General features: G+C 42.3%; 1 protein-coding gene across 5 annotated transcripts in view; it reads right to left on the bottom strand.

Annotated features, from left to right (window-relative positions):
- FAM169A (family with sequence similarity 169 member A) overlaps nucleotides 1-19,569 on the bottom strand; it is an 88,859-nt gene that overhangs the window by 14,158 nt on the left and 55,132 nt on the right. For all 5 annotated transcript variants that reach the window (XM_034774182.1, XM_034774179.1, XM_034774181.1 and 2 more), the window contains 5 exons: nucleotides 17,770-17,908; nucleotides 15,344-15,443; nucleotides 14,253-14,338; nucleotides 6,611-6,782; nucleotides 1,163-1,342 (listed from right to left, as the gene is read on the bottom strand). In XM_034774182.1, the coding sequence (XP_034630073.1) occupies nucleotides 1,163-1,342; nucleotides 6,611-6,782; nucleotides 14,253-14,338; nucleotides 15,344-15,443; nucleotides 17,770-17,904 (673 nt within the window). In that variant the 5' untranslated portion in view covers nucleotides 17,905-17,908. The remainder of the gene's footprint in view (nucleotides 1-1,162; nucleotides 1,343-6,610; nucleotides 6,783-14,252; nucleotides 14,339-15,343; nucleotides 15,444-17,769; nucleotides 17,909-19,569) is intronic.

Genomic DNA, 19,569 nt, shown 5'->3' with positions numbered 1-19,569 from the left:
CTTCTAGGAAGCATTTCTGGGTATTACAAAATAGTTACAGTAACTCCTTGCTTAACGTTGTAGTTGTGTTCCTGAAAAATGCTACTTTAAGCAAAACGCTGTTAAGCGAATCCAATTTCCCCATAAGAATTAATGTAAATAGCGGGGCTTAGGTTCCAGGGAAATTTTTTTTGCCAGACAAAAGACTAATACACACACACACAGAGTATAAGTTTTAAACAAACAATTTAATACTGTACACAGCAATGATGATTGTGACGCTTGGTTGAGGTGGTGGGGTCAGAGGGTGGGATATTTCCCAGAGAATGCCTTACTGCTAAATGATGAACTGACACTCAGCTGCGCCCTCAAGGGTTAACACATTGTTGTTAATGTAGCCTCACACTCTACAAAGCAGCATGAATGGAGGGACGAGACAGCATGGCAGCGAGAGACAGAGACACACACCGTGAGTGTGAGTGTGCAAGAGACGCACATTTCTCCTTTAAGTACACTGACCCCACTCTAAGTACTCTGCAGCTGCTGCCAGCAAGCTACTTCCGTCCTGAGCCCTGTTGTGTCGTGTGTCCTCTCCCCCCCCACCCCCGCTCTGTGGAGATGGGGTACAGGAGCAGGGGGAGAGGGACACCCTGACACTAGCACTTTCACTACAAAGAGATAGCACTACAGTACTTGTATGAGGTAAATTGAAAAATACTATTTCTTTTATCATTTTTACAGTGCAAATATTTGTAATAAACAATATACACTTTGATTTAAATTACAACACAGAATACCATATGAAAATGTAGAAAAACATCCAAAATATTTAATATATTTCAATTGGTATTCTATCGTTTAACAGTGTGATTAAAACTGCGATTAATCGTGATTAATTTTTTTGAGTTAATCACATGAGTTAACTCCGATTAATCGACAGCCGAAGATATAATACTAACCGACAGACATTCAAGGCTTACAAGAAAATAAAGCAGCATGCACATTCTCCATCTGACTTTTTAAGGTTCACTGAATAGCAGCATATTTTATATTTATTTAAAGTTTGTCATGAACTTTAAGAAATTTAATCTCTTCCTTCCATGTTGAACTGAGATGGAAGTATTTATTTGGAAGTTTAAAGAAAGCCAGAGTGGAGAAGACAGGAAAAAATTACAGCATTTACCTGTATATATGAAAGATGACAGTGGGTAGCGAAGACCAAGTGTGTCTTCAGTAAAGGAATCCACAAAATCCTCCAACATCATTAACCCAAAATCTTTCCCACGATGTCTCTTTCTCACAAACATTGTGTCCAGCACTGGAAGCTGATAGCTTTGGGTAAGATAGGAGCTACATACGCTTCCTGAAATCATGGAAAAAACATACATCAGTATTTCATCATTGATTTGTCATAGATTTAGATCATCAACAACATATAATGGCTTGGCTTTTACTGTATCCTGATGATAATAGATGTACTGTACACATAGTAGCAACATTCAGCCACTCACTGGCTTGTTGGGCCAACTTTGTATTTTTGCAGCTTTACAGCAGGCAATACAACGTAAGAAAGCTTGTCTGGTATAGTGCCTACTGCTACACGATAAAGAATGGAAGGCTACAGAGGAGCAGGTAGTGGGGGAAAAGGCACATTTTTGAATCCTGCTGAGTTATTTCTTGAGGAAATCTGGAAAAGAGAATGAAATGAAAAGATGGAAGAAAAAGCCAAAAGGCTCAATCCACATACACTGTTTTTACATAGATTAAAAAACTGTTTAAAAACAAACCCATAAGTATGGAAGTCAGCTCTCATTTAAGAACTGAAACACAAATCATCATCCCCCCCGCCAATTTTTTATGAAACATCAGTAATGCTGAAGTCAAGGCAAAATTTTGTAAGAAGGGATTTTTCCATTCATAGCATAGCATGGATTACACATAATTATAATTAAGAACAGGTGCACTGTGACACAATATAGCAATTTTAGTATTGAAAAATTATTGAAGAGTAACCATGAACTCACTGGTATCAGAGTAATAAATGTTATTTATTTGGATTTGTATTACAGTGGTAAATACTGGTCCCAAGGCAGGACTGGAACTCCATGGTGCTAGGCCCTGTGCACACACAGAAAAGATTGTCCCTATCCTAAAGAGTTTACAATCCAAGTAAAATAATAATACAAATCTCATATATAGCACTCGTCACAGACATTAATTAATTAGTCCTCACAGTACTTTTGTGAGGTCAGTTGCTTTTCTCATTTGCAAAGCAAGAAAAACTCAGTCAAGAGAGATTAAGTTATTTGTCTAAGGTTATACAGTGAGTCCACATCAGAGATGAAATTAGAAAAACAGGAGTAAGTCCCAGTCCTGTGGTCTGACCACTGGACTACATCTCAGTCTATCGCCACAGAAAGAGAAAAAAAAACATGAAGTAGAATAGTATTTCATATTCAAATAGTCTTGGATGTTTATTAGCTCAGGATTAGTAAATGGTAGAATAACATGAAAAGTAATTGTAGTTGCATGATCTAATTGCCACAATGTATATGGAACAAATATTTATTATAAACACTCCTCCATCACTCAGAATCTAATAAAATCGGTTGTATAGAAACTAGAATAAAGTATTAACATTTCAACCCAGAAGTCATTTTCGTGATCATTGTGTTGGCTTAACTTTTAGATTGAAAATTGCTCTATTAGGACCTGAGCAGTTTCATAGATACGTGCACAAAGGCATAATATTGATAAACAGAACAAAGACATGCCATCTGCCAATTACCTTCCCCACAGGAATTGCCATACTGGAACAGATCAATGGCCCATCTGGCCCAATATCATGTTTCTGACCGTGGACAAGGCCAGATGCTTCAGAGGAAAGCATAAAACCCTTGTGGTGCACTTAGCTGTACAACAGTTGCAATTCACCACGAATTTCCCTGACGTTAATCCAAAAACCTTCTATTGGGACTAGGATAAAGTTAGGATGTTAGATCATACCACTTTGGCCCAAAATTAGATATTCTATTCTTTAAGGAGGGCTGTCAACGTGATCAACAAATTATTTACATTTAAGTTAGATTTAATTCAGCAAAAGTTGAAAAATGAAATCAAGTTTTGTAACAATCAGAGAACTTATAATGTATATTTAAGCAGTGAGAAAAAATGAGAGAACTATAAAGCAATGTTAATGACATAGAAACATGCTACTTAAATTGTAAGCCCCTTGGATCAATCATTTTGTTCTATGTTTGTACAGCGCCTAGCACAGTGGGGTCATGGTCTGTGACTGGGGTCCTAGGCACTAGCACAATACACACAAATAAGGAACAGCAATAATGAGACCTGACCCTGCAGCCACCCTGAGATCAACTGGAGTTCTGCACATGGGAATTGCAGGATCAGACCCTAAATGTGCACAATACAGCATTAATGTTTGCAGCTTCCACAATCTGGGTGAATTTCACCCTCACCAGATTGATCTGACTATATCCAAATTACATTAAACTATGCACAAAATATCATCCCCTATGACCCACATGTATGTCTTTATGCAGCACTACTGTACATCTTCAGTATTAGAAGGGTACTGGACAAGATTTCTGCCTCTTGAGTTATGGGGATATAAGAAGCAGCTAATTACCTTTGTAACTGGAGGTTCTTCAAGTCATGTGGTCCCTATCTGTATTCTACTGTGAGGTACGCATGTGCTCTATGCACCCAGAGATGGAGAATTCTGAAAGCAGTGCCTGTCGGTCTGGCATGTACCTTCACTCTCCTCATGTCTCCAACCAAAGAGATTGGAGTGGGGCAGACCGATTGCCTCTCCAGTTTCTTCTCTGCCATGAATCAAAAGATGATTTGAAGCACCAGGGAAGGAGGGCGGGTAATGGAATATAGATCGGGACCAATATCTTGAAGGACCTCTAGTTACGAAGGTAAGTAACTTCCTCTTTGAGTACTGGTCCCTATATGTATTCCAATTTGGGCGAGTGCAAACAGTACTCAAGTAGGAGGAGGGTGCAAGGATACAGATTGCAGAGCAGAAGCAAGGACTGCCATTCCAAAAGAATTATCGGCAGAGGAGTCTTGTACTAAACATAATGCCTCACAAATGTGTTGATGGAACGCCACATAGCTGCTTTGCAAATATCATGTAGAGGTTCTTCTTGAAGCGATGCCATAGACGTCACTTGTACTCTTGTGGAATGAACCCTCACCCCATGAGTGAGAGGGAGAGAGAACAAAATACAGCCTGAGATATATTTCAAGATTCTTTGAGAGGTTATAGCTTGACCTTGAACACTTTCTGGTACGGTGACAGACAGCTTGGGAGATTTCTGTTTGGGCTCTTGAGATATCGAGTGCCTTGTGCTGTGTGGTTGCCAATATGAGCTGCCTAATCTAACAAGGAGGTTGTGACGTTATTGACATGAACTGTGACCACATAGATCATTGCAACAACCAAGGTCCTATAGTTGTGCCAAATCTTGTACAAAGTAGGTCAAGTAAGGTACCTATGGAAAGGCTGTAATTTGCTGGTTATGATTATACTGTGTATGTGTGTGTATCATTTTTGTATTTGAAGTTATAAATATTGGCTATGTACTTGTATCTCAATGTATTTGATTCTAAGTAGCATCAGTGAAGCATTTGGTCAGCTTCTTGAGAAAGGACTATTCTCGGTAAGTGCCCAATAAAGAAACACTTAACTGACAATGGATTTTGGGAGACACCAATCCACATCTGAGCTTTCCTGGGAACGTTCAAACTAACATGTAAACAATGGCGTCGGCCTGCAAAAAACTGAATCATTCATGGACATGTGACTTGCCCAGGTGGCTACAAACTCCATCTTGTTGCTGTGATTTTGCACAGAAGAACAAAGGGGTTTCTGCCAAGGCCCTGGAAACCCCTCCATTTTGTCTTCAGCTGGCTCAAGAGATGGCCTCTCCACCCCAAAAAGAGGCCTGAAAGAAACTGGGACAAAGGACTATAACTAAGGGGATGTGAGTGATTGCTGGACCCAGGCCATAAGCCACAACATTGGTCTGAAAAGGATTAGGCCCAGACTAGGAAGGAGTCTAGTCTGTGAAAGAAGCTTATTGGGACATCTCTGAAGGTGAGATTTACCTGTATTCAGTTTCCTACTGTATTAGGCTTATACTTACATGTTTTGTTTTATTTTGCTTGGTAACTTACTTTGTTCTGTCTGTTATTATTTGGAAGCATTTAAATCCTACCTTTTTATATTTAATAAAATCACTTTTGCTTATTAATTAACCCAGAGTAAGTAACTAATTCTTGGGGGAGCAAACTGCTGTGCATCTCTCTCTATCAGTGTTATAGAGGGCAGACAATTTATGAGTTTACCCTGTATAAGCTTTATACAGAGTAAAACGGATTCATTCAGGGTTTGGATCCCATTGGGAGCTGGGTGCTGAAGGTAGGAGTACCTGCTGAGTGGTTTTCAGTTAAAGCCTGCAGTTTTGGGGACGTGGTTCAGACCCAGCATCTGTGTTGGAGCATAGTAGACTGTCTGGCTCACCAAGACAGGGCTCTGGAGTCCCAAGCTGGCAGGGAAAATGGGCTTATATTATAGGTAGTTTCAGCACATCAGGTGACAGTCCCAAGGGGGTCTTTGTGACTGAACCCATCACAGAGGTATCTGTAATGATCATCCTGTCCAGTGAGGAGGAAAGGAATGGCATGCCTATGCACTCTTGGCATGGAGTCTTCCACCATAGCAGAAATATTATTAATTTGGTGGGAACAGTTACTAGTGTGTTCATGGCTGATTTGGTGAGCACACTGTTTGAAGCCACACTTCCAGACCAACTGACAATGGATGGTACTGTAGACACTATTGTCGCCAAATTGTGGTCTGGTACGGACAGAACCCTAGATTTGTGGGCTCTCTTGTCATGCCCCTGAAACTTAGGACGTTCTAAATTCTCTGGGATTGAGCTAGAAGACTTGCTCAATTTAGGCAGGGTTCTATTCGACTTCTTCTAAGTGGATTTGGAGGAGGATTTACTCTTATATTTATAAAAGCGCTCCCTGTCCTCCTGACAAGACCCCACTAAGAGATCTGTGGGGGTAGTCTCCCTCACTCCTGAGTCGGACCCCGTGGCATGAGACACACACCTTATTGAGTCAAACTGAAGTAGGGAGAGGTCCCTGTGGCCTAGGTATGACTGCAGCCTCAAGGCCTTTTCCATTAGGTACTTAAGACGAAGTTCCCACCCTTCTTGGGTGCAACTGAGGAACAAACAGCAGATACCGCACCTTGCCACAATATGGGTTTAACTGTGACAGTAAAGGCAATGTTGATGGTCATTGCTGACTGAGAAGGAGTGTGTACAGGAAGCAAAAATTTTGAAACCTAGAGTCCTGGGCATAATGGCTACTAAAAAGACTATGGGCAAAATTAAAAAAAAAAATAAAACGTAAGTGATTTCAGAGCCTAAAGTCACTTTTGAAAATTTTACCCAAAACCTTATCTGCTCTAAGAATTCAAGAAAAGGTTCATGTATCAATCACACACATTAGTGCAGCTTAAAAGTTCTGATAAAAGAGTTTGGTTTTCCATTGCTTTATTTAAAAAATAAATAAATGTTTTTACCTGCAGGTTTAACAGAATAGAACCCAATGGCTTCTCCTTTTTTCCACAGAATCTTAGCATAGTCATTGCTGCTGTGACAGAGGAAGGGGATCTCATTTCGCTCTATTTCTTGTTTGCGATAAATAATTCGATTCAGAACATACAGAACCACCCTCTCTCCAAGAGTCTTCACCTATGGAAACACATAAGTACATTTAAATGTGCAACAGTTAAAAGGCCAACATCAATTTAGTTGAAGCTTAGACGTTAGGGGCTTATTTTCCGAGGTGCTGACTAGTCACAACTCTAGCTGATGTCAGTGGGAACTGCAAATGATCAGCATTTCTGAAAGATCAGACCTAATGTTTTTTGAGCAGTGAGAAGAGCTCAGATGCCATGGTGACAGGCAGTGTATAAAATCAGAGATTAGACAAAATGCATTGCACACCTTAATATTAAAAACGTGTTCTGATGATCTAAAGGCTTTATTTTTGTTTATTAAAATTTAAATGAACACAGTATTTTTGGATTTTAAGAACCATTTGCCAAATACGAGAGCACAGTGTCAATTAGTCTTAGTCTTCCCAGGCTAGTAGGAGTTTAGAGTGCTACAAAGAACATGTGCTCAGATCTTCTGGGAAGGCCCACATAACATACGTCTCCATCATTGTTGGATGTAGAGGTATGGCACTCACACAGAAATGTCAGAGTTAGATTTACCTGTGCATTGTCCTTCTCCCTTTAAGGGCTGAAGATCTGCTGAAGGGGTCAAAGGCGATAGCACTGGGTGCAGCAGCAAAGTTTTATTAAACTCCAGTCTGGAACTGGCCTCTGTTATGGGAATGTAACACTTAACAAGCATAGACAGGAGAAGCTGAATGCAGTGATCTGACCTCTTTGAGAGATGACCCTACCTGAAGCTGCTGTAGACTATTCCAGGAAAAGCTGCCAGGGAAGATTTAATTGTTTGCAAGCATTATGGCTGGGAAAGAGTTAGACGACCTTCACAGGGAGGTAGACAGACTTTTATACCAGCCAAAGGATGAGCATTTAAGAGAAGTCTGTGACTCTGAGCATTTCTGGGACAAGTTACTGTGAAAATGCAGCAAAAAAACATTTTGCTTAGGGTGACCATACATCCCATTTTGGCAAGCACAGTTCCTTTTTTAAGCCCTGTCCTGACCGTCCCGATTTTTTTGCAAAAGTGGGCATTTGTCCCATTTGCTGTTGCCAACTTGATCAGTAATGAGCCAGCCACTCCCAGTCCCTATTCAAGCCCAGATTAATGGTGTTAAATCTGCAAATGAATTTTAGTTCTGCTGTTTCTCTTTGAAGTCTGTTTCTGAAGTTTTTTTGTTCAATGATAGTGACTTAAATCTGTAATAGAATGACTAGGGAGATTGAAGTGTTCACTTACTGGCTTATGTATGTTACCATTCCTGATGTCCGATTTGTGTCCATTTATTCTTTTGCGAGGGACTGTCCAGTTTGGCCAATGTTCATGGCAGAGGTGCATTGCTGGCACATGATGGCATATATAACATTAGTGGATGTGCAGGTGAATGAGCCCTTGATGGTGTGGCTGATGTGGTTGGGTCCTCTGATGGTGGCTGGCTCATTACAGAAGCAGCTTTTCCTCTCCTGGAATTGACACCTCCTCATCCATTATTGGGAGTGGACTACATCCACTCTGATTGAATTGGCCCTGTCAACACTGGTTCTCCACTTGCGAAGTAACTCCCTGCTCTCCATGTGTCAGTATATAATGGCTGCATCTGTAACTTTCACTCTATGCATCCGAAGAAGTGAGGTTTTTACCCACGAAAGCTTATGCCCAAATAAATCTGTTAGTCTTTAAGGTGCCACCAGACTCCTTGTTGTTTTTGTAGATACAGACTAACACGGCTACCCTCTGATAAATTGAAAGTGGAATTCAAAAGGGGGTACGCTGAGGCAGAGATCACAGAAGCTGTGATCAGGGCAGTTTGCCCAGGACTGAGCCTCAGCTAATCTGAGTCTGCCAAAACAGAGGTGTATCTTAAGATCCTATTACCAGGAAAAAGGTGCAACTGAACTTTACCTGCAGCTCTCAAGAACAGCACAAGAGCCCGAAGAGACCTCAGGATTTCCTAGTCCGAGCTCTTGATTTGAGACAGGAAATATAGTTTGCTTCACAAGAATCTGACTCTGACCTAAGATATCACCCTATTCTTATACAACACAAGTTTCTCTATTCAGTCCTGACAGGATTGCAGAATGGCAACATTTGGACTGTGATGCAACCTTATTTAAAAGATAATCAGGCTGCAGATGAGACCTTGCTTGAGAAGCTGCACACTGCTGTAAGGCAGAGAAACCACTGATGAGGCAGAGAAATAGCACAGGAGCATGTGCTAGGACAGTAGCATGTAATTCTGTGCAATCACCCTACACAGAAAACCAGTCACAAAGTAGCACCTCCTCCTAGGGGACAATGAGTCTCCAAACGTGACCCATTTACAAATCAGAAAAAGGAACTTTAGGCGAATATTGATTAAATCAAAGGTGTGAAAGCCAACATTAACATATTAAAGCAACCTGCCCAGGAGTAGGGCAAAATAACTGATAATGGTATTGGGGTGGGGAAGTGAGATAATCTTTTATTAGACTCACCTTCTGTTGCTGAGAGAGATAAGCTTTCCACTCACACAGGTTGAAAGCTTGATTCTCTCTCACACAGAAGTTGGTCCAATAAAAGATATTACTTCACCTACCTTGTCTCTCTAATAAATACCATGGGATCAACTGGGCTAAAACAAGCCTGCATACAATGAATGGTATGAGCAGACAAGCAATCCCAGAGAAGAGGAATATAATAGCTCAGTGGTGGGCAAACTACGCCCACAGGCCGGATCCGGCCCATCAGGGCTTTGGATCCGGCCCACGGGATTGCCCCCTGTGGCACCGTGGCTCCCGCACCGCTCTCAAAAGCGGCCGGCACCACTTCCCCACGATCCCCGGGTGGGGGAGGGAAGGGGGCTCCGTGCGTTGTCCTTGCCTCCAGGCCCTGCCCCCCCGCAGCTCCCACTGACCGGGAACGGAGAATCGCAGCCAATGGGAGCTTCGGGGAGGTACCTCGAGGCGCTGCAAGGGCAGCGCACACAGAGCCCTCCACCCGTCCCCCCGCCCCCAGACCGCAGCACTTCCTGGAGCGGCATGGGGCCGGGGACAGGGCAGGCATGCAGGAAGCCTGCCCTGGCCCCAGTGCGCGCTGCTGCCACTCCAGAGCCACTTTAGATAAGCGGCGCCGAGCTGGAGCCTGAACCTCTCCTGCACCCCACCCTCAACTCCCTGCCCTAGTCAAACACCACTGCTGAAGTTCCCCTGCAGTTAATGAGGCACCAGCACCTAGCCTCATTAACATATTGCATGGGTACTGTCTCATGTTGGCATGGCAAAAGTGGAAGCTCCTTTGAACTTCATCAGAAACAACAGTTCAGACAATCTGTACATGGTTAAAGTGGGGAGAAGGGATATAATCACTAATGTAACATATTGGGCTCATGCAGGCCTGGATACTGAAAGTTTAACAGAAATATTTGAGCCAGATGCTGCTGCTCAGTGTCCTGAAGATTTGGACATAAAGGAAATACTAATCAAATTACCTAAAGGATCATTTTGCCAGATAAATATCCTGTGAGTAATCTATCAAAATAGGATATCATTTTGAAAAGAAAAACTGCTGGGTAATTTATAGCAGATTAAATCTGAAATTCCAGTGGATACTCAGCAGATAAAATTCTTACTGGAGGCACCAGTGTCAAAAGAGAGAGTCGGTGGACCAAGGATCAAGGACTAAGGGCAAGTCCATGCTTAAAATGCTGCATCGGCATAGCTGCACCAATGCAGCTGCTCCACTGTAGGGCTTTAATGAAGATGCTCTAATTCGATGGGAGAGAGCTCTCTTGTCAGTGTAGTTAATCACCTACCCGAGAGACCTTTTCTTGGTCCACACGAGCACTCTCAGCTCACCGACTCTTCTGGCTGATATTATGGTTATTAGAAAGGCCACTTTCAAGGACAGATGGGCCACAGAGCATGTGGCTAGAGGCTCAAAGCGGAGACGGGGGTTAGTGAGAGATGACGGAACAAAACTGATATTCCACTGAGGTGCAAACTTCACCAGTGGTGAACAGGATTTGAGAATCTCCTTCAGAAATCTAGTTGTAACAGGATGAGTGAATATTGTACAGTTATCCATCAGAGGATGGAAAGAGCTGATTGCTACTAAATGCGCTTGCAGAGAACTGAGTGCGAAGACTTCAGGATAAGAAGATACTCAGATAGCAGAGACCCCGGTGGATTCTGAAGTTAAGTTGGGTTGGTGGAGATAAGTTGGGTTGGTGAGCCCAAGCGGAGAAATGCTTCCATTTTACTGAGCAACAGCTTCTTGTAGAGTCTTTGCTGCTTTGGTTAAGGATGGATTGCACCTTTTAGAACATGCGCATTCTATTTCTCATTCCCATCCAAATACCAGGCTCCAAATCGCAGAGGTCCTAGATTGGGGTGTTTGAAGCAGGAAAGGGATGCAGGTCTTGACAGTCCCACCAAAAGACACTCTTCACTTGGGGTTACAATAAGTCATGGTGGATGTTGCCAAGGCTGTGTGCCTGGGACTATAAACCCTCTGTCTCCTGAATGGTGGCTCCTGAGGATGTTGGTGGTAAAATGGCTGAGGAGCTGGTCTTGCCCTATACCCGTCTGTTGTGTTTTCTCTTAGGGAAGGGGTGTAAATGCCCAGCGAGCAAGTGTTGCCTTGAGTCTTTGAGGGAGTGGAGAGATTCTTCCATCTTCTCACAGAATAGGTTGATAGTCTTGAAGAGCAGATCTTACATTGCACTCTGCACCCTTCTAGGGAAACCTGAGAATTGTAACCACAAGTTTCTCCTCATAACACTGACCATAGCCATCCCCCTAGATACAGTATCTGTCACATCCACTGTGACTTGGTGGGAAGTTTTTGCCACCAATGTGCCCTCATCCACTAAAACGTAAAAGTGGGCCTCCTTGGGAGCTTGCCCTTAAATTCCAAAACTTATTATAATTACAGCAGAACCTCAAAGATATAAACACCAGAGTTACAGACTGACCGGTCAACCAGACAGTATGTGAAACTGGGAGGAACCGATCAGGCAGCCGCAGAGATTTAAAAAACAAAAAAAGCAAGTACTGTACCGTGCTTGTATTGCATCTTAAAAGGTAAGCACATCTGGGCTGCCTGATCCCACCCTACCTCCCCAACCCCATCCGAGGGGCAGGCGGGTTATATGGTTATACCATTGATCATATAAAAACTGTTATTTCATAAAGTATGAGTGTTTTTTGGGATTTAAGATGTTCAGAACTGACTATTCAGTTGGATAGTGGAACTAAAATTGCTGCAAACATTTTCTGCTTAATGTGAAATAAACTGAAGAAAGATACAGAAGCTTCCACCATCAGTCCCAGAACTTGTGACAGAGGAATGACTCAAAGAATCACTTGAGAGTGACTGTTATGATCTTGTGCATGACTTCTAATAAGTCAAATGGATGAACTGTATTTTAAATTGTTATGTTGGGACGACATTACATTTATGGGGGTGGGGGAGGGGAGGGAAAAGAAGGGTGAGTACAGCTTTCATAAAGGAATGTCTAGGTTAGATTTACCTGTGCCCTGTCCCATTAAGGATTGAAGGTCAGCTGCTCAAGGGGTCAAAGGGAATAGCTCTGGTTGCAGCAGCTCTAAAAGGATAGCAATGCTGTGTATGCTCTAAAAGGACAGCGATGGGGTGTATGCAAGCAGGTTTTGTTTGTTTTTTTAATATACCAAGTTTAATGAAACTTCAGTTTTCAAACTGTCTCTCATCTTGGAGTATAACATTGGCAGATTTTGGGATGTGGTACAGTGTGGCAGCTAGTTATCATCAAGATTTTCTGTGATGGGAAACAAGGAATTCAACCCTCGTTTACATTGAAAATCCAGAGTCACCACCATCCCGCCCCAAAAGAAGAGAGACATCCCCTCTCCCCAATGCCAAAAGTCTCAGGCACCCTAACCAAGTTTCCCTCATTTCTCCACACACATTGCAATTATGCTGCACAATGAAAGAGATGGTGAAGTGGCGGGAGCTGCATCAAATAAAATCAGTTTAAATATAAAACATAAATTAAACAACAACACTGTATTGATTCTACTGGACATGGGGGCAGCAAAGAGGAAAAAGCTGAAATATTCTGGACTCCCTGCTGCAAAATTAGAGTCTAATGTGCTTCAGAAGACACAGGCATTAGCTATGGTTTAACAAAAGTTATACAAGCTTGATGATGAATGATAATTAAGGCTGCGAGTTTGTCACAGAGGTCACGGATTCAGTGACTTTACGGGACCTCCATGACTTCTGCACTGGCTGGTACGGCTGACCCGAGGGCCGACTGAGCAGCTTGGGAAGCCCCTGCGCCAGTCGCACTGGCCACTGCCCCCCTGCAGCAGCAGGAGTTTAGATGTTGGAGGGGGCTCAGGGCAGGGGAGTAGGAGGGGGTGAGGGCTCTGGGCGGCATTCACCTTGTGGGGAGGGCTCCCAAAAAGTGGTGACATCCCTCAGCTCTTAGGCAGAGGCGCAGCCAGACAGCTCTGCGCACTACCTCCACCTGCAGGCGCCACCCCTGCAGCTCCTATTGGCTGCAGTTCTCGGGCAATGGGAGCTGCGAACCCAGTGCTATGGATGGAGGCAGCGTGCAGAGTTGCCTAGCCACGCCTCTGCTAGGAGCTGAGGGAGGGGGATGTCGTTGCTTCCGGGGAGCTGCAGAGCCAGGTAGGGAGCATGCCAACCCCTCCAACGCTCCCCACCCCAGCACAAGCGGGGGTCCCGGGCCACTCCCCGCTACCCCCAGCACCAGCGATGCCCCCTGACTCCTCGCCCAGCACCTGCAGCTTCCCCCAGGCCACCTCCCAAGGATTCAGTCAGGGGTATATAGTACAAGTCATGGACAGGTCACAGGCCATGAATTTTTGTTTACTGCCCGTGACCTGTCCATGACTTTTATTAAAAATACCCATGACTAAAACATAGCCTTAATGATAACAGACAGTAGGGCATGTCCTTTATCTGGACTTCCTCAAACCCTATACCAACACTGCAGGCCACCATCCCTGTATTTCACTTAACTCATCCCCAACCTTCTCCCTCAGAAAGGTACTCTAACAATTGACAACAAACTTAAAGAGGAAAAAAAAAAGGGGCGGGGGGGAGTCAGCCTGGTAAGCTTCTCCAGTAGTACAATGCACAAATCCCATGAGGTGCCTAATTGCCAGGGCCCAAACAGCATGAGTCTCAGAAGGTAGCCCTTAAACCATTAGCGGCAAAGTATCTTTCACATGATAGTGCTGCACAGGAGCAACATTGTTTTGAAGAATTCGGCTAAATGGAAAACTAAGATGTGAAAAGAGCCCCAGCTCCTCCGTCTCCGCTGATGCTCCCACTACACAAGATGGCCTACTTATTTATTTGCACCATTAGATTAATTTCCAAATCAAATCAAAATGTACAACACATATCAGATCATTAACTATCCCCATTACATTTATATAAAGTGGTCCTTACAAGATTAAAAACTGTTAAGATATAAATGCTGGAGCTCCTTACCTGCTGAAGCCCTTCTCTAGAAGGGATAGATGTTCTCACAATATCATTGATGGCCCACCATTGGTCAGCAAGATACAAGGCTACAGCTTGAAAGGAAAAAGATGGATATAAAAAGTTACTGGTCTTGACATTTTGAAACTTAAGATATTCACTAAAGTTATAATAGACATATTTTAAGCTATAGTAAGAAGCACATTAATGCATTATTTTCTTTAGTGCAAACAATGTGCTCGGTGCTGTACAGCCACAAAATGAAGATACCCCCTGCTCTGAAGAGATGATGATTTAAAAGGACAGTAAACAAAGAGACTGGATATGCTCGGGACCCAGAGGAGTTAATAACAGAGGAGTTATTTTTTTAAAATTTTTGGTTCAATTGTAGACATCACAGAAAAAGCGAATCTCAACAAGGGAGATGAATGTGGAGAGGGTGATAGGATGGTGAACAGCATGAGGTAGGCATTCTGTACTTGGGGTGGCATGGGCAAATTCAGAGATAGAATTGGGAGAAGGAGACAAGCATAGCATTGAGACTGGCACAGTGGAGGACTGGAAGGTAAACGCAATATGAGATGTCAGCTGCAGCTGAGCAACGACAATGAGTCTGAACTTGATGTGGTAGACTAAAAGGGGCTTGAAGTGGTAGGCAGATCAGTGGAGGGACTCAATTACTGCTTGACAGAAGAGGAAGATAAATTTAGTAGCCTCATTTTGGATGGACTGTAGAGGATGGCTGGGTATCAAAGAAGCCAGAGAGGAGAAAATTCAAGAGAAAGTACATGGTGCATTTAATTATTATGCACATTAAATCAGGAAGGCACTGTCTTTCATTTTGTTACACATCTTCCAAATTTAATCTAGTTGGTTCCGCTCCAATTGGTACAGTAATTTCACACTTATTGAGATGTGGATAAGAATCTACAACAGAAATTAACAATAATGTGAAAATGGAGGTAATGGACACTGCATTCAAGCTGAAAAAGGTAATTAGTTATTGCAAGGTAGCATGGAATGAGTAAAGGATTGGTTACATGTATTTGCCACAAAAAGCAAAATGCTACAACATTTAGATTAGAATTTTAAAATGAAACCTGTGAGCGAGTCCTCAGGTGCAAATAAAGCAAGAACTTTGTGTGTCTGATCTCCACCGTAAAGAGGAACGAAGCCTATAGTTGACAAGCTAATAGGAATCTGAAACAAGAGTTTAGAATGGTTCAATGGACTCTTGCTAATATAGCATTAGTCAAATATATAGAGCATGCTAAAGAGCACAAGCAAACCCAGTTTTCAAACTTGGGTGCTTAAAGGTGACCTGCAAACCCAAAAAACACCCCCCCCCCCACTGGAGTTTGGCCCTGTTTTGCCTCTTTATAATACAGATCTTTATAAAAATGACCTCCAAGTGCGTGCATGTTGGAGGGAGGAGGTTTAAAAAGCTTTTCCTCTGTTAAAACAAAACCAAAAACAATCAAAGGGATTCACATTTTGTCTATCCTATTTTTCCTGGATGATTCTATAAATGACTGAAGAACTGTTAGGTTTATGACATCAGATAGACTGGGCCATTTCCTCAATTTTAATAGGCCAGCCTTAAATTTGGCCTCAGGGTACATGTACATTGCAAAATTCAACCAACCCGCAGCAGTGAGTCTTAGAGCCCGGGTCTACAGACTTGGGCTCACACTATGGCGATAAAAACAGCAGTGTAGATGTTGCCGCTCAGGCTGGATATTAGGCTCTGAAACCTGGGGGAAGTGGGTGACTTTCAGAGCCCAAGCAGCAACATCTACACTGCTGTTTTTAGCACCGTAGCACGAGCTCTGTGAGCCTGAGTCTGCAGACACGGGCTCTGAGACTCTCTGCCACCCAATATAAATATGTATGTTTTTTATTTTATTTTGCAGCACAGACATACCCTAAGTGACCAGCTGGGGATTCAACTGGTTAACACCCTTCATAGCTTCTGGTGACGAGCATGATGGGGTGATCTCTGGCTGTATAACTTGTGCCAGGGAACAGTGGAATGCAAAGTTGGCATATAGCCCCTATGTCCCTCTCTTCTCCCTACCATTAGGCCCTGCTCTGAACAAAGCTCAGCCTAACATTATGATCTGATCCCAAGGAAGTGAATCTCTACTGAGAGGGGAAGCCAGTTTTATTTCTGTTCATATCTATTCGACTCAAAAGCTATATGAACAACTGGAAGACAAGCTGTCTTTATTAAAGAGTCAACATCTCGTCCTCAATTAAGGGCTAAAAAAGCTTCAAATACATTTTGTAGACTCTTCTAACAAAGACTTCCAGGAAACAGGAAAGAAAAAACTTCATATGTCTGATACACAAACCCAAATTGTCTTCCCTTGCAGGCCAGGTCACCTTTAAAACAGGTGAACATTTCCCACGTTTTGGTGCTAAAATAGGCACTTCAGCGTCCAAATGCTCAATTGAGCACCAAAATGCGGCATTAAGGCACCAACATATGGTAACTGGAACCACTTAGTTTTAGAAGGTTCAATATCTTCATCAAAATGATTTTGAAGTTATTTAAATTCAAGTATTTCTAATATTTAATGAAGATATTTGAGAAAATAAATATGTATATATTAGCACTGATTGTGTGATGAACAAATGACTAGACATTCAGACTATGAGAAAGATTTGCTTCCTTATAAAACAGTTTAAAGCTTATGGTATGCTATAGCTCAGAATTTTTATTTTTACGCACACAGCACTTACCATGATTAGAGAAAAGTGCCTAAAAGTCTGCTCCTGGAAAGGGATCTGCAAGTGAGAACCCCTACTCTTGCTTAGAGTCCCACTGGCCTCACTTACTCTAGACTCTTTAGTTAAAATTTCACACCACTGTTACCACAGATACTAGCAAGTGGGAGTGCCAGCATAGGCAGACCTGATTTTGACCACTACATCACAAAGACAGGCTAAGTGATAAGGTGGATCAGATCATAAAATTCCAGCATCCGATCCCTATTAGTGCCTCCACCAGTACTGCTGCTGTGACGGCAACAGGGAAAGTTTTAGAACAAATGGTCCAATATAGACACCATTTTGGATGTCAGTGGGATTCCCTATGAGATTAAAGGTCCACCCAAGCAGATCACTTTGCAAAACTGAGGCATAAATGACCAATTAGATGCAGTAACTGCTAGCATAACTTATGCATGTACATTTCTGTGATTAATTCTAGCAAAGAATTTGCCTGACTCACCAGTTATGATTTAAAATGAAAGAGAATTATTCAATATACACAGATTCATCATCCAACAATCTGAGTGGCTGACACGAAGATCCCACTTGGTATAAAACAATGTGTTGTTTGGTGTTCCAAAGTACAATACAAATACAGTTTAAAAAGGATAGGAACATATAGAAAATATAATACTTATTTAAATACTCGTTTTAACACAGTAGACACAGACTTGATTTATCTGCATTTTTACTCTACGTTCAATGGCAAATAATCAAGAAATAAATTGGTTCAGATTTTTCTCTCTCTTACTTTGATGTTGCTGACAAGAGACAAGAACTCTGGATTCTCTGGATCCCCACATCGAAGATCAGACATGTAGTCTTCTGCAGAACTCTCCAAGTCTTCATGACTGTAATTATCCAACATGTCCACAGGGAATGCCATCCCCCTGAAAAATTGAACATGCATATATTATTGTAGAGATACCACACAGTATATGCCTGAAGTTATCTTGTCCTACTAAAATAACATTAGAATGAATTTATTAACTAGCACCTCTTCTTCTCTACAGGGAAGCTGTTCAATTTTATTGGCAGCAAGGAGCATGAATCACAGCCTCATGTCAATTTGTCATGACCACCCCAAACATTGGCTTTATTTTTTATTTCCAAATGTTATTTGGGCAGAATAAAGTGATGTGTGTTCCAGCGCAATTTGGTTAATTTAATACATGCTTTCTTTCTTTCTCTATACAATGTTTACTGAGTTGCTGTTGCGTAAAGTACAATGGATGCATATAGAGCCAGATCTTTCATCACTTCACCTAACCAGAGTAAAATAGTTGTACAGAGGGTGCTGCATGGATGTTGGTGAGAACAGAATCTTCTCCACACACATGTCCATTGCTTCAGCCTCCCACAAAATGGCCTATGAATCCTACCTATGCACTGGGGAAGCAGGGAGAAGGGGATTGGCCAATGGATCTCTGTAGACATCTGTCCATGGTCTAAAGGACATGCACAGATATTGGGGGGCTTCCTTGCCTGTTTTCACCCGGCTGTTTCACCGAGTGCACCTCTGTCTCTTTGACAGTAACTCATGTTTGGTGCACTCAACTTCACTTCCTAGGGGTCTGTGTGTTTTCTTTTGAAGTCCGCTTCCTGAAATTGCCATTGCCTGCACCAAGGGTCGGCAACCTTTCAGAAGTGGTGTGCCGAGTCTTCATTTATTCACTCTAATTTAAGGTTTCGCGTACCAGTAATACATTTTAACGTTTTTAGAAGGTCTCTTTTTATAAGTTGAAGGGTTAAAATCCATGTGCATGTTATATAAACAACCTGGTATATGAATTATGCCAGCTCTTTTCCAGACCCAAAGTCCAGAGTTTGGTCTGGAGACCAGAGGCCTAGCTAATAGTGATCAGCTATGAGAAAGCTGGGGTAAACAAAATAACATTGCCTTTGCTAAGATCTGCTTGGTCAGTAGAAATGCCAAATGTTGAAGCAATAACTGAATAATTATGTTTCATCCAATGTTTCAAATTGAACAAAGAATCCCTGTTCCTATTGTGTTTCTCCTAAAGGGAAAACAGTCTTCCCACAAATCCAACCTTGAGTTTATGAAATATTGGCACATGTCACTATAATGATATGGCATCCTTCTACCTCCCTTCCAAGAGACCAATGCTCTGCCTTAAAACATAAAGAAGACAATCTCTATTTTCATATGCTTTCACTGTTTCTTTGCTTTACCCCTAGACATGTACCTGTCAGACAATCAAAGGAGTTACTCCGTTCCTATGGACCCCAAATCAGAATTCAACATATATATTTTATACTAATAACATTTTATCAAAGTATTAATCAAATGTTAACTTGCTAACTTAAGACCATGGGCGGAGACATTGTGTAACCTTTTAACCATTGGCTATTGTGCTATCTTGTCTTGTTGCAAAACCTATCCCGGGATGTGGAACTGCCTACCCCGTCACCTTCCCCCACCCATGGAAAATCTATATATTTCATTGTAATCAATTGATTGACAGTGTCTCTGAGCCTAATAAGCCAGGTAACACTCCGCCAGCGCTGTGTGTAATAAACCCCTATGCTT

This window comes from Trachemys scripta, chromosome 6 (assembly GCF_013100865.1).
Source record: "Trachemys scripta elegans isolate TJP31775 chromosome 6, CAS_Tse_1.0, whole genome shotgun sequence".
In the NCBI taxonomy this organism is placed as follows: Eukaryota; Metazoa; Chordata; order Testudines; family Emydidae; genus Trachemys; species Trachemys scripta.
Note: the sequence above shows the minus strand (reverse complement) of the source record. Positions and strands in the feature narration are given on the sequence as shown.